This window comes from Anomaloglossus baeobatrachus, chromosome 2 (genome assembly GCF_048569485.1).
Source record: "Anomaloglossus baeobatrachus isolate aAnoBae1 chromosome 2, aAnoBae1.hap1, whole genome shotgun sequence".
NCBI classification, from domain to species: domain Eukaryota; kingdom Metazoa; phylum Chordata; class Amphibia; order Anura; family Aromobatidae; genus Anomaloglossus; species Anomaloglossus baeobatrachus.
The window spans coordinates 533,512,672-533,527,740 of NC_134354.1; the positions used below are offsets into that span (position 1 = coordinate 533,512,672).

The window sequence follows — 15,069 nt, forward strand, 5'->3', positions numbered from 1 at the left end:
CAGCCCACAAGAGACTGTAAAATGAGGTCACAGAGGGGGGGGGTTAGCTAAAGGCATAAAAGCAACTAGCTCCTTGATGGAGGGTCAGTCAGTATTGGAAGGCATCCGTAAGAGGGGATGCTGGCTGTCTCTTAACATCTTCCTTTGGAGACATTCCCTCTCTAAGTTTGGACATCACTTCTATGGCACGAGTTTAGTAAGTTTCACATTTATACCTTTTATTTTTATTAACTGTCTATACTGTAATTGTATTGTTCCCTTTTGTAAATTCTTGTATATTTTTTAAATATATAAAATGTAATAGTTTCTTTCCTCATGCTTTATATATGAATCCAAAATCCCGAAGGGCCTTATGCTATCTGTAATGGGTACCCAGTCTGCCTGTGAAAGTCCGGTGGTGGCAGCGTAATTATTACTGCATAGAATTATTGGAGTGCCATCATTAAGGGTACCGAGGTATATATATATATATATATATTATTTTTTATTTATTAATATATATATATATATATATATATATATATATATATATATATATATATATATATATATATATATATATATATATATATATATATATATATATATATATTCCATTAGCGGGTATCGGGGATATATACATTTAACCTTGCTGTGAGACCTCCAATATTTGGCATTATCATCTCAGCAGCCTCATCTTATGCATTGTCCTGCAGTACCAAAAGTCGCCTGCAGACAAGGGGGGGGGGGCACTAGAGAGTAGTCGTGTTTGTGACAAATCAGCAAACAGCTGTGTGATATCTGAGCGACTCCCCCGGCTGTTCATGTCAAATTGGTGGCAGTGGTGGGATATAGAGCATTAGTGATCTGGTTTGAGCAATCATCCCTTTCACTAAAGACTTGCAAAAGTTTTGAGGATCGAACTCTGTGTTTAAATATACCTGAAACAATACTGTACATGTAGCAGTTACCCCTTCCCTTCTCTCTTGTTTTTCTATCCTATCTTTTATTTGGCAATTATGGCTACATTGACTGAAGCCTGGTACAGCCAGCTGACGAAGGAGACTGATTGCCATTTGCACGACCAGAGAGATTGATGTCAATGGCAAAAACAAGCCAGAAGTCATTAAAGAACTGTTACAATGGGACGCAAAGCAAGTCCGTTCCCCCAGTGCTGATGACGGGGAGACAAGACAAGCCCTGGATGATACTGCGACCAGGGCCTCTTCTGCAGCTTTAAGTCAGAGCAGCGACCGGGGCAGCATGGACTCCTACCTGCAGACGGCCCTACAGCAACTCGCTGTAGATGACCGGGAGGGACGGCTGAAGCTCATTCAGCAATTTCAGGAGAGACCTGAGCGCCAAGCCCAGCGAGAGGCAGAGAGCTGAGCGAGAGGCTGAGAGAGCCGAGCGAGAGGCTGAGAGAGCCGAGCGAGAGGCTGAGAGAGCCGAGCGAGAGGCTGAGAGAGCTGAGCGAGAGGCTGAGAGAGCTGAGCGAGAGGCTGAGAGAGCTGAGCGAGAGGCTGAGAGAGCTGAGCGAGAGGCTGAGAGAGCTGAGCGAGAGGCTGAGAGAGCTGAGCGAGAGGCTGAGAGAGCTGAGCGAGAGGCTGAGAGAGCTGAGTGAGAGTGCCAAGCCCAGAGAGACCATGAATTGAAGGTCTTCAAAGCCCGGCAGCAGACATCTTCCTCACTGAACAGTGAGTCCAATAATGCCAGCAGCTTTAAGCCCTGACCGGAGCACTTGCCTGTGATGGAAAAGGATGGGGATTTGGACACCTTTCTGAGGGGATTTGAAAAGACTTGCTTGCAGTACCAGTTGCCCCAAGCACAATGGGCATGATACTTAACCCCAGGGCTGCGAGGCAAGGCGTTTGCCAGTCTCCCTCAAGAGCAGAGTGGAGACTTTGAGGCCGTAAAGCAGGCCCTAATACGGAAGTATCAGCTGACTCCAGAGGTGTACCGAAAAAAATTCCAGACCCTCCAGCGCAGACCTCATGACAGCTACAGTGATTTGGTGGGTGGGCTCCAAACCACCTTTGACCAGTGGATCCAAGGACTGTCCGTTACAACCTTTGAGGGGCTAAGGGACCTAATGGTGAAGGACCAACTCCTACATCTTTGTCCTGTGGAGGTTCGACAGTTTGTTATGGACAGAGAGCCCAAGGAGGCCTCAAAAGCAGCCCAGATTGCCGACGCCTATGAGGCCAACCGTGCATCGGGGGTGCGGAAGCCGTCCACCGCCAGCTGGAAAGGGGGTAAGATGACAGCTATGATCACCCCTGCCCCTACCAGCCGACCTCCTGTCGGTCCTGTGTCATCCACCAGTGCCCGGCCCACCTCTGACACTCGCAGGTGTTTTTCATGCAACCAGCCTGGACACCTCAACTCCGCTTGCCCAGAGAGGCAGAAAAGGAACTCCACATCCAAGGCCCAAGGGTCTAGTGCAACTGTCCTTTTGGTGGGGAGGCGGGTGGTAGGGCCTGCGAAAACCTACACTTCGTCACCCTGGGCGGAACCCCCCACTGTGGGGCTCAAGGACACTGGGGCCGACTGAACACTTCATCCCGGGAAAACTCCTGTCACTGTGGCTGGGGTGTTCACAAATCCTTCCCAGTGGCCCGGGTTTCCCTCGACTGGGGTACTGGGAGAGGGTGGAGGGAAGTGGGGGTGTCCGAACATCTACCAACCAATGTTTTATTGGGGACTGATCTGGGACGATTGGTTGCACAATTTCTCCCTGATGACCCCCTCCAATCCGATAAGTCATGTGATGCAAATGTTGTTAAGTCATGTGACCCAAATGCGGATATCCAGAATGTGATTACAAATGTTGTGCGTGGTAATAAGGTGGAGGTTTGTGCAGGGGAACTCAGCCATGCCACGCTGCAGGGTGACGTGGCTGAGGACGACCCCAAGGTAGTAAGTGTCTGTGCTGACAAAGATGGAGGCAGACATGAGAACCACGAGGAAAGTCGTCAAATGCAGCTGACCAGTGTCACAGCGGACAGTAACACAGCTGGTGGTAACTGCCCCAGTATTGGCACTGCTCCTAAGGTACTACGGGATGAAGAGCAAGTAGCACCCAGAGCCGGTCAAGCTGATGGGGAAGAGTTATCCCCCAGGGAGACAGCCTTCATCGGTGCTGTCACCTGCAGTCAGAGTGCCCAGAACGCTAATGAAACCTTGCCTTCTGACACCTCTTCACCCAGAGGGATAGCGGAACTGGTTACAGACCCAGAGCAGGTCCCAGAGGGTCCTCGTGAGGTTGGAACCTTGACGTCACTTTTGGCTGCCTCTAGCCAAGAGTTCCAGGTGGCTCTACGAACTGATGCCAGTGTAGAGACGTTAAGGGACCTCGCAGAGAAGCCCTCCTCCGAGACCGATAAGGAGAGGGTATTCTGGGACCAGGGGAGGTTGTACCGGGAGACTGTTCCCTGTAATCCCCAACAGGAGTGGCTGAAGGAAAGACAGCTGGTGGTGCCTCACCGCTTCAGGAATGGGTTGCTGTGGAAAGCCCATGAGATCCCACTCGCCGGACACCTGGGGGTCAGTAAAACAAAGCCCCGGCTGTCTCACCACCTCTATTGGCCCAAAATGGGGACAGATGTTGCAAATTACTGCCGCTCCTGTATCACATGTCAAAGAGTGGAAAAGTCAGGGCCTGCTCCCAAAGCTCCCCTGATCTCTCTGCCGGTGATAGAGGAGCCTTTCCAGATGGGTCGCTGTGGACATTGTCGGGCCTCTGGCCGTCCCCAGCAGCTCTGGAAAATGTTTCATCCTTACTGTGGTAGACTATGCTACCTGGTATCCGGAGGCAGTGTCTCTGTCCTCAGTTAGGGCCGATAAGGTGGCAGATGCCCTCCTGGCCCTATTCTCCTGAGTAGGATTTCCCAGGGAGATGCTTACCGACCAGGGGACTCCGTTCATGTCTCGTCTAATGGAGGCTCTCTGTAAGAAAATGTAGGTGCAGCATCTGGTATCAAGCGTCTATCACCCACAGACCAATGGGGTGTGTGAGCAATTTAATGGTACCCTTAAGCAGATGCTCAAGATGCTGGTCGAGTCACATGGACACGACTGGGAGAGGTATCTCTCACACCTGTTTGCTTACAGGGAGGTACCACAGGCCTCTACGGAGTTTTCCCCCTTCGAGCTCCTGCATGGCAGACGAGTCCGGGGTTCTCTTGGTCTGGTAAGGGAATCCTGTGAAGAAGAATTGAACTACCCAGAAGTGTCCGTTGTGGAGTATGTCATTCAGCTCCGTGACAAAATGCAGTCAATGACACGGCTGGTGCACGAGAATATGGTGCAAGCCCAGGCCAGCCAGAAGCAATGGTACGACCAACGCGCTCGAGAGCGGGTGTACGAAGTGGGTCAGAAGGTGTAGGTCCTAGTCCCAATGACCCAGAACAAGCTTCAGGCAGCCTGGGAGGGTCCATACCTTGTGCATCAGTGACTCAATAACGTAAACTACGTGGTTACCATCGACCATGCCAGGAAGAGGCAAAAGGTCTTCCATGTCAACATGATGAAAGCTCATCATGACAGGGAAGCCTTTGCACTTCCTGTGTGTAGTCTTTCCGAGGAAGGCGAAAGTGAAGTCTTGGTGGACTTGCTCGCCTTGGCCCGGGATGGAGGGTCTATCGAGGAGGCGGCATTCAACCATAGGTCCCAGCTGCGGGAGGTATTCCGGCCCTACCTGATGAACTTCACGAATGTCCCAGGGAAGACATCCCTAGACACCCACCAGTTGGACACAGGGAGCCATTCCCCTGTCCGTCAACCCCCATGCCGTTTCTCCCTAAAGGTACAAAAGGACATAAAAAGGGAGATCGATGAAATGCTAGTCCTGGGGGTGATTCAGAGGTCTAAAAGTGCATGGGCCTCACCTGTAGTTTTGGTTCCAAAAAAGGACTGGACAACCCGGTTTAGTGTGGACTACAGGAGGCTAAATGCAATCACAGCACCCGATGCGTACCCAATGCCACGCATCGATGAGCTACTGGATTGTTTAGCCAGGGCCCGGTACCTGACAATCATGGACCTGAGTCGAGGGTACTGGCAGATTCCTATGTCCAAGGAAGCACAATAAAGGTCCGCATTCATCACCCCATTCGGGCTGTATGAATCCCTCGTCATGTCCTTCGGCATGAGAAATGCTCCTGCCACTTTTCAGCGATTGGTCGACCAGCTGCTTGAGGGACTAGGAGGGTTTACAGTCGCTTACCTGGATGACATTGCCATCTTTAGTCCCATTTGGGAGGAACACCTGGGGCACCTGTAGCAGGTGCTCAGGTGGATCCAAAGCACTGGTCTGAATATAAAGCCACGGAAGTGTCAGATCGGCATGACGGAGGTACAGTACCTCGGACACAGAGTGGGGGGCGGAACCCTAAAACCAGAGCCAGGGAAGGTTGATGCCATCACCTCCTGGCCTACCCCCAAGTCAAAGAAGCAGGTGATGTCCTCTTGGGCATGGCAGGGTACTATAGGAAGTTCGTCCCCAACTATAGTGCTCTTGCTAAGCCGTTGACGGACCTCACCAAAAAGAAGCTACCGCAAGTAATCACCTGGACAGATAACTGTGAATGGTCCTTCAGAGCACTGAAAGCTGCCCTCGCAAGTACCCCAATCCTACAAGCCCCAGACTTCACCCAATGGTTCATAGTTCAGACAGATGCCAGTGCATTTGGCCTGGGTGCAATACTCAGCCAGGTAAATGGGGAGGGAGAAGAGCATCCAGTGGTGTTTCTCAGCCGCAAGCTCTTATCCCGGGAAGTGGCCTACGCCACTGTGGAGAAAGAGTGCCTCGCTATAGTGTGGGCCCTGCAGAAACTGCAGCCCTACCTATATGGACGCAACTTCACCATCATAGTAATAGACCACAACCCTCTCAGCTGGCTACACCGGGTGGCCGGCGACAATGGTAAGCTACTGCAGTGGAGCTTGGCACTACAGCAGTATGATTTTACCATTCAACACAGAAAGGGTGTTGAGCATGGCAACGCTGACGGGCTGTCCCGGCAGGGGGATGCCAGCGAGGTAGGCTTAGGAGACAATCAGCAATCAATCTCCCATGCTACCTCAAAGAGGGGGAGGTGTCATGTAAAACTGTTGAAGGGTCTTCACCATCAGCCACAGATCGTCATGACGATTATCTGATCGTCCTGAAAGTTTAGGTATTTATGGCTTTGGGTGATGGTACAACTACAGCAAAGGGATGCAGAGAAAGACAATCCTTTGTTCTATTTGAGTGAAAAAACTTCCAAAACAGTTTTTAAGCGCTACGTTAATGCTAGAAAACTGAAAAACATATTGCCAGAATCTCTGTGGCGTGCTGAACCCAGCGCACCGTTTCGCTTGATGGGGAGATCGCCGGTATCAGGACAAATTAGTATTGGCCAGTAAAATCGTACTAGATGCGTTGTGTTTGGTATTTATGTAAATGTAAAATCGAGATATAAAATAGGACACTAATATCTTTCACCTATGTGGCCCAGGGGCAAAGATATGTAAAAAGCTAGAATTAAGGAACTGTGTGACCATCTCAGCACAGCCCACAAGAGACTGTAAAATGAGGTCACAGAGAGGGGGGTTAGCTAAAGGCATAAAAGCAACTAGCTCCTTGATGGGGGGTTAGTCAGTATTGGAAGGCATCCGTAAGATGTGATGCTGGCTGTCTCTTAACATCATCTTCCTTTGGAGACCTTCCCTCTCTAAGTTTGGACGTCACTTCTATGGCACGAGTTTAGTAAGTTTCACATTTATACCTTTCATTTTTATTAACTGTCTATACTGTAATTGTATTGTTCCCTTTTGTAAATTCTTGCATATTTTTTAAACACGGCATATTTTCAGATTAAATATATAAAATGTAATAGTTTCTTTCCTCATGCTTTATATACGAATCCAAAATCCCGAAGGGCCTAATGCCATCTGTAATGGGTACCCGGACTGCCTGTGAAACGTCCAGTGGTGGCAGCGTAATTATTATTGCATAAAATTATTGGAGTGCCATCAATATGGGTACCGAGGCATATATATATTCCATTAGCGGGAATCGGGGATATATACATTTACCCTTGCTGTGAGACCTCCAATATTTGGCATTATCAGCTCAACAGCCTCATCTTATGCATTGTCCTGCAGTACCAAAAGTGGCCTGCAGACAAGGGGGAGCTAGAAAATAGTCGTGTTTGTGACAAACCAGCGAACAGCTGTGGGATATCTAAGTGACTCCCCCGACTGTTCATGACAATACATATTCCCTACACCCGTTCATTAGTCTGATACATATTCACTGCTTCTCCCAACCACCTGCGTCTGTGATTGGTTGCAGTCAGACCCGCCCCCATGCCGAGTGACAGCTGTCTAACTGCAACAAATCATAGATGCCAGTGGGTGGGTTTATATTGTACAGTAAGATAAATATTTTAAACAAACTGTGTGCGATTCGCTTAATTTTAATATCCAGCCATGATAAAACAGCACAAAAAAGCAGCAGCATGTTCATTTTTTGCATTTTTGTCATGGATTGTCACCCATTAAAATCAGCGAGGGGATAAAAAAACGCAAGGAATAATGCATGCTACCAAATTTGTGCATTTTGCATGTCTTTTACTTGCGTTTTCGTCACAAAAAAACATAGGTCAGCCATATTGTTCCAGGATAAATTCAGGTTATATGCGCATGCTGCAGTTTTTTCTGCAACCAAAACTGAAACTAAAACTGCAACTTGTCAGAGAGCCTGGAAGTGTAAAAAAATAAATAAATAAATGATTGTTCGTTTTTGTCGTGCTTTTGCTGCGATTTTACTGCAATTTTGTTAATGCGATTTTTAAAGGAGAAACAAAATATTACAATATAGGATAATTTATAGCTAAATAGATAGAAGGAATATATAGACTAGATAAGAAAGAACAGAATAGATAGAAAGCAATAACAGAATAGCTTGATAGAGGGATAGCTAGATTAGCCAGCTGTTTTTTTTGGGGGGGGTTAATTTTTGGGGTGTTGAAAAATTGGGGGTTAACGCTACGTAACTTTTTTTTATGTCCAGCACAGGAACAGCAGCAGCTGCAGGCTCCAGCCCTCAGCTGTCTGTTGAACCTTAGCTGGTTATGAAAAATAGAGGGGATCCCACGCTTTCTTTTTGTTTATTATAGGATTTATTTAAAAAAAAAAAAAAAAAAAACAAAACATTGATTCCCCCCATTTTTTTAAAATAAGCCAAGTTACAGCAGACAGCTGGGAGCTGATATTACTAGGGTGGGAAGGCCATCATTATTTGGCCCTTTCCTCCCTAACAATAGCAGCCTACAGCAACCCCAGAAGTAGCGCATCCATAAGATGTGCCAATTCTGGTGCTAGACTCTTCCAGTTACCCTGGTGCGGTGAGAAATTGGGGTAATAAGGAGTTAATGGCAGCCCAAAGCTGCCACTGAATCCTAGATTAGTGATGGCAGTCGTCTATGAGACCTTATCTCATCATTAATCGGGAAGTGATAGTACATAAGCACAACCCCCCCAAAAACCCTTTATTTGGAATAAAATAGAAAAAGCACCCTCTTTCACCACTTTATTAATGCCTAAACACCCCTGTAGGTCCTAAGTAATCCACATGATGTCTCACAGCGATTCAGCTCTGCTACATCCCTGTCCGGTTACAGAGTGTGTCAGAGCATGATTGGCAGCTGTGAGCGTAGAGCATGATTGGCAGCTGTGAGCGTAGACATATCAGCGTGATCAGAATGAACTCAGTTGACCCTCTGACGTCTCAGCTGTGGGCACCACAGTTAAGCATGTGTCACAGCAGTGACATCACGGGTTCACCCGCGCTCATTCTGAGGGATGCACGATCATAATTAACTCGGCAGAACACTTGATGTCACAGCTGCAGGCCGTGCAGGATGTACGCTGTGTGCTCACTTTATAAATTTTTTTAAAATTTGAAATACCAGGCCACAGCCTGTGTGTTGCATGGACCGTACCTCCCTGTTGATAAAGATACTATGGGGAGGAAGGCAATTGATGCTATTGTACTGCTGTCTGCCTGAAAGGTTTTTAAATGTCTAGACTCAAAGATGGGTTTCAAAGTTGAGTCTTGTCCGAACTGGGAGGGGTATGGGAGCACCAGCCCTACAAGTGTCTCTCATCTACCTCTATATTTCTTATCTCAATTGCTATGCCAAAACAGTGGTAATGCACTGTAGTTTTGCTATTTTGGAAGGTTTTCACCCCCAAAAGTCTTTTCTCTGCCTTACATTTGGCCTCCTATTGAATTCAATGGGGTTCGGTAAAGTTTGGTAACGGTTTGGATTTGGTTCGTCAAACGTACCATTTGTTCGGTTGAGTTCGGCAGTCCCAACCGCGAGAGGTTGGATCATCTCTAGTGACCATTTGTTAGTTTGTATTTGTCCTGTACAATGAAAAGCTGGATTGATCCATGGAGAAAACACCTCTCAATGTGCCAGAAGCCAATGAATGTGAGCATTTAGCCACTCAAGTTGGCTACGATGATGAACTGCAGTGAGGTGGAGTCCCAGATGAGACAGACGAGCTTCCCTGAGACAGTTTGACAGTTTTTACAGATATTCTTTGTTAAGCAAATTGATTGCTGCAGCAGCTGTCTGGGTCACAAGGGTAACAGAGTAATTAGGAACAGGGCCTCCTAAACTGGCCCTCAGGCCAAGGTACCCTAACTGACCCTTACTACACAAGTACTTCTGAAGGTGAAGAGGTCTGGACTGCCAGCTTAGAACTGACACCTGATAACATTAAGTCTAATACCCCCCCTCACCCCCAAACCATGAGAGGGTGGGGAGTGGAGGAAATAAAGAAAAGGAAGGAAATAATCCAACGAAAAGAGTATTTCCACAACACACCAGAATAGCATTAAAAAGTTCAAGAGAAGCAGGATAGCCATGCACATAGACTGGAATAGCAAAAAATATTATCGGCATGGAGGAGTAGATTCCACCATATTTTAAAGGGCGAAGCCAGCTGTGATAGGCCACCAGAAACCCTTGACCCTAGCAATAATTCACAGGCCACCTTAAATTAACTCCTGCTAGAATGATCATTAGGAAGCACACAATAGGTCAATGCACGACCGAGCAACTCAAAAGCACCACATGGCGTGTCTGACTGTGCAGTGGGAAAATGGTCACCTGGTGACTTTAGTGCTGAACACTGACAAAAATATCAGTGAATGGTCACAACAGTTTGCAAGACCAATGTAACCGCATTGTAAGAAAAGCATGCATTATTTTGAGACATGGGCTGCTACTCCACTTTAGAAGATAGGGCAAGTTTCACATTTTGGGTGGATATTTTTTTTTTTTTTTTTAAAGCATTTTAACATTGAAAAGCCTTTTCTGGTCAAATTCCATTAGAACTAAACTCTGGCTAAAACTGTACAGGTGCAGTAAATCAAATGCTGCTCCTCCATTATATTTAAAGTGACAATTTCTCCCTCTGTTTCGTACAATTTTAGTTTTGGAAGCATCATTATAACATCTTACCCTTTTCTCAAATATCACTAAACTTGTAAAATGTCATACTGCTTCAATGTAATGACTTTAAATCTGCTATAATTTCCCAAATTATACTTAGACTGAGTTTGTAAAGATCTTTATGACCTTATCCATTGTTTGGTTCATAATCTTAAAAGAAAAAAGGTAGTATAACATTTTGTAGTTCATGGATATACGAAGTATGATGTTTGTAGGAAAGCAATTTTCCTTAGCAAGTCATTAATCTACCAACTGAATAGCCTGTAATATACCGCTAGGCCATAAGACCACAGAAGATTTGTGGTGTGTAAAGATTATAGTAAAATAGAAAACTGAAAAATCTGCAAAAATAACTAAATTCCAAAACAATGCAGGTGAATGGGGTTTTACAAAACCTTCAAATTCTCTCCATGCTTACTTGCCAGCAGCAGATTCTGTATGTAACACAATTGTCATTGTAAAAAGCTCTAGTCTAATGCTGTATTCAGACATTCATGTGTCATGTTCTGATAAAGCATTATTCAAGAACCGGCTTTAAGTCTCCTGACCCCAACTTGATATCCCCAGTCATATATGAGGCTGTCAAGTTGCGTTTCGGAGACCCGCCGCCTGTCCGAGAATCATGGTCCTACTACAGACCTTGATTCATGAACTGGTGGTGGGTCTCCTGACCTCAACTTTGACTAACATATGGATATGTGAATATGACATAGGACTTAAAGAGTGATTCCCATCTCGAAGATTTTATCCTCATATATTGTAGGTGTAATAATAATAAGAAAAAGAATAATAATCATATTAGCAAATGCCTCCAATTAGAAATGTGGTATAGTTCTTCTGATTCGCTATGTTGCATACCTTATGTTCAGGTCACTGCAGGACCATAGGTATCTATGCTTACAACCATGGACATAATCACAGTTTGTTAATTGCTAGTGGTCATAATCATGGATACCTAAGGTCCTGCAATGCTATGAAAATGAGGTAAGCAACATAGTGAATTTGTGTGGGGATTTATCACTCCAATCATGGTTGCCTCCCGGGGTGGGAGTGATGGGGTATGTGATCAAGGAGTCTCAGGAGTTACGGTTACGCTGGGTGTTCAGACCTCATCACCATCAGGCGTACCTCTGGGATGGGGGACAGTTACGGGCTCCTCTTGCCTGAGGGTCAGTTTTGTAGTCCCGATTCCCAGTCACTCCAGTACTATCATGACAGAACTATACTACATTTCTAATTGGAGGTATTTGCTAATATTATTATTATTATTACACCTACTACATATTGGCATAAGATCTTGGAGATAGGAATACCCCTTTAAAAGGCAATTATGGCTATGTTGTAGTTAACAGCAAGCAGGGATATTGCCAATCATTGAAAACAAGCTGCTTTGAACATTAGTTTGATAATGATTACAGATTAATAATTACCATTCCAAACAGAAGTGCCAGTGTTTCATAATCAATCCACTCCACTACTTTCACCAAGCTTGGTCTCTACAATTAGAGGACAGAATGTATTAAATAAAACTGTTAATTACCCATATAATGATTAGCTGCACAAAATATACACTCCATTTATTAATCAACTATTCAAATATGCATTAAAAGAAATTAACATTTATATGAACATCTTCCGATGCAGCCTGTTCATGGCCTTATATAGCCTAATTATTTCATTTGTGTATTTCTCCCTATAATGCTTTCTCATTATTTAATCATTTTTTAAAAAGGACCTTGTATCTTGTGCCTTAACCATGTAAGAAACATTGATTTTTAATTTATAAATCCAAAATGACCATTTCCAGAAATACCAAAAGACAATCTATACAGTATTTCATCTCTTGTGTAACTGCTAGAAGGGAAATTTAAAAAGTTAAACAGCCGGGACTGGAATGTGCTCAAATTCTCGCTATAGCAAAAACATAGTTACTGTTCCTTCCTAAAAGCAAAAGACACTCAAGGAGAGTTTAACCCCTTCTACTGCAAAGACATTGCTGTAGACCAAAAACCTGCACTTCCGGCCATCAAAAAACAGTGGGTGGCTGTTAAGGACATAAAAGCAGCAAAAATATTTTGCACTAATTACAAAGAAAGGTTATACTTTATAAGAAAGATTGCATTGCCCAACTAAAAACAATGCAGATTTTCATGTTGCGGTTCCATAAAGAGTAAACATGGAAGAGGAGGCAGTCTTAGCGTTATTTTTTCTTAGGACCAGTGGGGGACCCACAGAAGGTTTCCCCACTACTAACAAACCTAAAATGGTATCTACTCATTTTATAAGATGAGGAAAACCACTTTATGTAGTGTGGTGATTAAGTAAAGTTTGTTCTGGTGTCATCAATAATTGTCTTTCCAATAAAAAGTATAACATTTAAACACTACCTAATAATTGCGGTAAATTGCAGAACATCTGCTGCTTTTATTGCTACTATGTAATAGGTCTTTAGATTGATGGATGAAAAGTGCTAAGCTATATAAATGTAGTTAAGGAAACATTAAAATAAATGTGTTATAGGCTATATGCCAAAACGCAGCCCAGCCTCTAAGGGATATTTATATAGAGCAATGATCCTGTCAAATTTACAATTTAAAAGGACATTAGACTAGGAAGTCTGATTAAATGAATATCCCTACAGTTTAAATAAAGCATAAGGCATTCAAGTCTCCCCTCCTTCTTTCTCCCATTTTATTTTACAAAGTGCTCTAAAAGTAATAAAAAACACACTGTTTAGCCTGGTTTAAACTAATAGATAAAAAAATGACATGGGGTCTCACCTATTTTTGATAAGCAGCCAAGGTAAATCAGACAGCTATGGGATGGTATTATCAGGCTGGGAAGGCCCATGGTTATTTGGCCTTTCCCAGCCTAAAAATAGTTGCCCCACAATTGGCACATCTACTAGTTGTGCCAAATCTGGTGATTTGCACTGGCTCTTCCTGATTTCCTTAGTGTGTTGGCAATCTGGGTAAGATTTTGAGGGGTTGATTTAAGCTGTTTAATGTTAGCTGACATCAAGCCCAGGTATTCAAAAAGGAGAGTGGTCTATCAGACACATTCATTACTAACTCAGTAAGAGGAAAGTTAAAAAAACAAACAAAAAAAAACAAAACAAATATATACACACACAGAGAAAAAATAGTTTATTTGAATAAAGATTTCCCCACACTATCCCACATTCACCAATTTATTTAAAAAAACAAAAACATGGAGATCCAACATAATCCATCATGTAGTGGTCTCACAATGTCCCTCGAATCCATACTTCAACCTATCAAGCCTCGTTCAGAGAACGAGGCTCCATAGGTCACTCCAGGTCAGCTCCAAAACCGGAGTTACTAATCCGCAATGACATCAGCAACTCTGACATTACTATGCTTGGGAAACTCTGGGTCTAGCGCTGACCTGGAGGGCCTCAAGAGGTCAATCCTGGTAAGCGCCAGAACCAGAATTACTCACGTGCAGAGACGTCACCATGTACAAGAAACTCTGTGTCTGGCACTGACCTGTTCTCTGAAGGAGGCTCCATAGGTTGGAATATGGATTTGACTGGTGTTGTGGGACCACTGCACAATGAAGTGTGGAGGAATTTTTATTCAAATAAACATTTTCCAGTGTGTTTTTTTTTATTTTACACTCACTGGGTTAGTAATAGGGGTCTCTGATAGACACCTCATTTACTAACCTCTGGGCTTGATTTTAGCTGCCAATTCACAGCTGACACTAACCTCCCAAAAATATTAATGTGATGCGCCAAGTCTCCGGTGGCTTCTGGCTGCTATTTTTAGGCTGGAAAGGGCCAAATAGCCATGGGACTTCCCAGCCTCAGAATACCAGCCTGCAGCTGTCTTACCTTGGCTAGTTATCAAAAATAAGGGGGACCCCATGCTTTTTTTCCCTTTAGTTATTTCATTTTGTACTTCCCAGCAGCAACTACAGATTTGTCCAGGCATCTTCCCCATGCTGTTTGTTTTCCTTTTGAGCGCTATCGCCATCTATATCAGCTATAATTTGCCCTTCCCATTGATCCTGGGGGGAGGATCTCCCAGGAAAATGGTAGAGTTTCCCATAGACTTTCATTATAATGGTTACTTGAATCAAGAAGGTCTGAGCATTGGACCCAGTCAATTTGAGTAACAAGCACTTTAACATTTTAGTGCTCACTTATCACTGCTAATAATGCTAACCCTGCCTCTTACAGGAAATATGAGTAGGGATTCTTTTTCATTTTATTGATCAGTGGGGTTTCTGGATCCAAACTACTACCAATCAAGACCTCTGGTATATGTAATATTATTAAAGATGTACATTTAGGCTCACTGAAAATTTTTCGTTTATCGACTTACATCACCAACTGCTGCCAAAGCTGCAAGCGCTGCTAGGGAGCCCAACATAGCTGCAAGAGTTCTATGTACAATCTATGAAAGATAAAGTATTAAAGTAAAACTTTGTCATTTTAGTTTTTGTCATTGTGAATAAATACTTGATTCATTAAGCAGATACTGTATATACTGTGTATATTATATGTATACTATATATATATATATATATATAGTGTGTGGTGTGTATGTAT

At 44.2% G+C, this 15,069-nt stretch overlaps 1 protein-coding gene across 1 annotated transcript in view; it reads right to left on the minus strand.

The window, feature by feature from the left end:
* OCA2 (OCA2 melanosomal transmembrane protein) overlaps positions 1-15,069 on the minus strand; it is a 700,143-nt gene that overhangs the window by 363,832 nt on the left and 321,242 nt on the right. The window contains exons 10-11 of the mRNA XM_075334313.1: positions 14,843-14,914; positions 11,924-11,989 (exon numbers count right to left, since the gene is read on the minus strand). Of these exons, the coding sequence (XP_075190428.1) occupies positions 11,924-11,989; positions 14,843-14,914 (138 nt within the window). The remainder of the gene's footprint in view (positions 1-11,923; positions 11,990-14,842; positions 14,915-15,069) is intronic.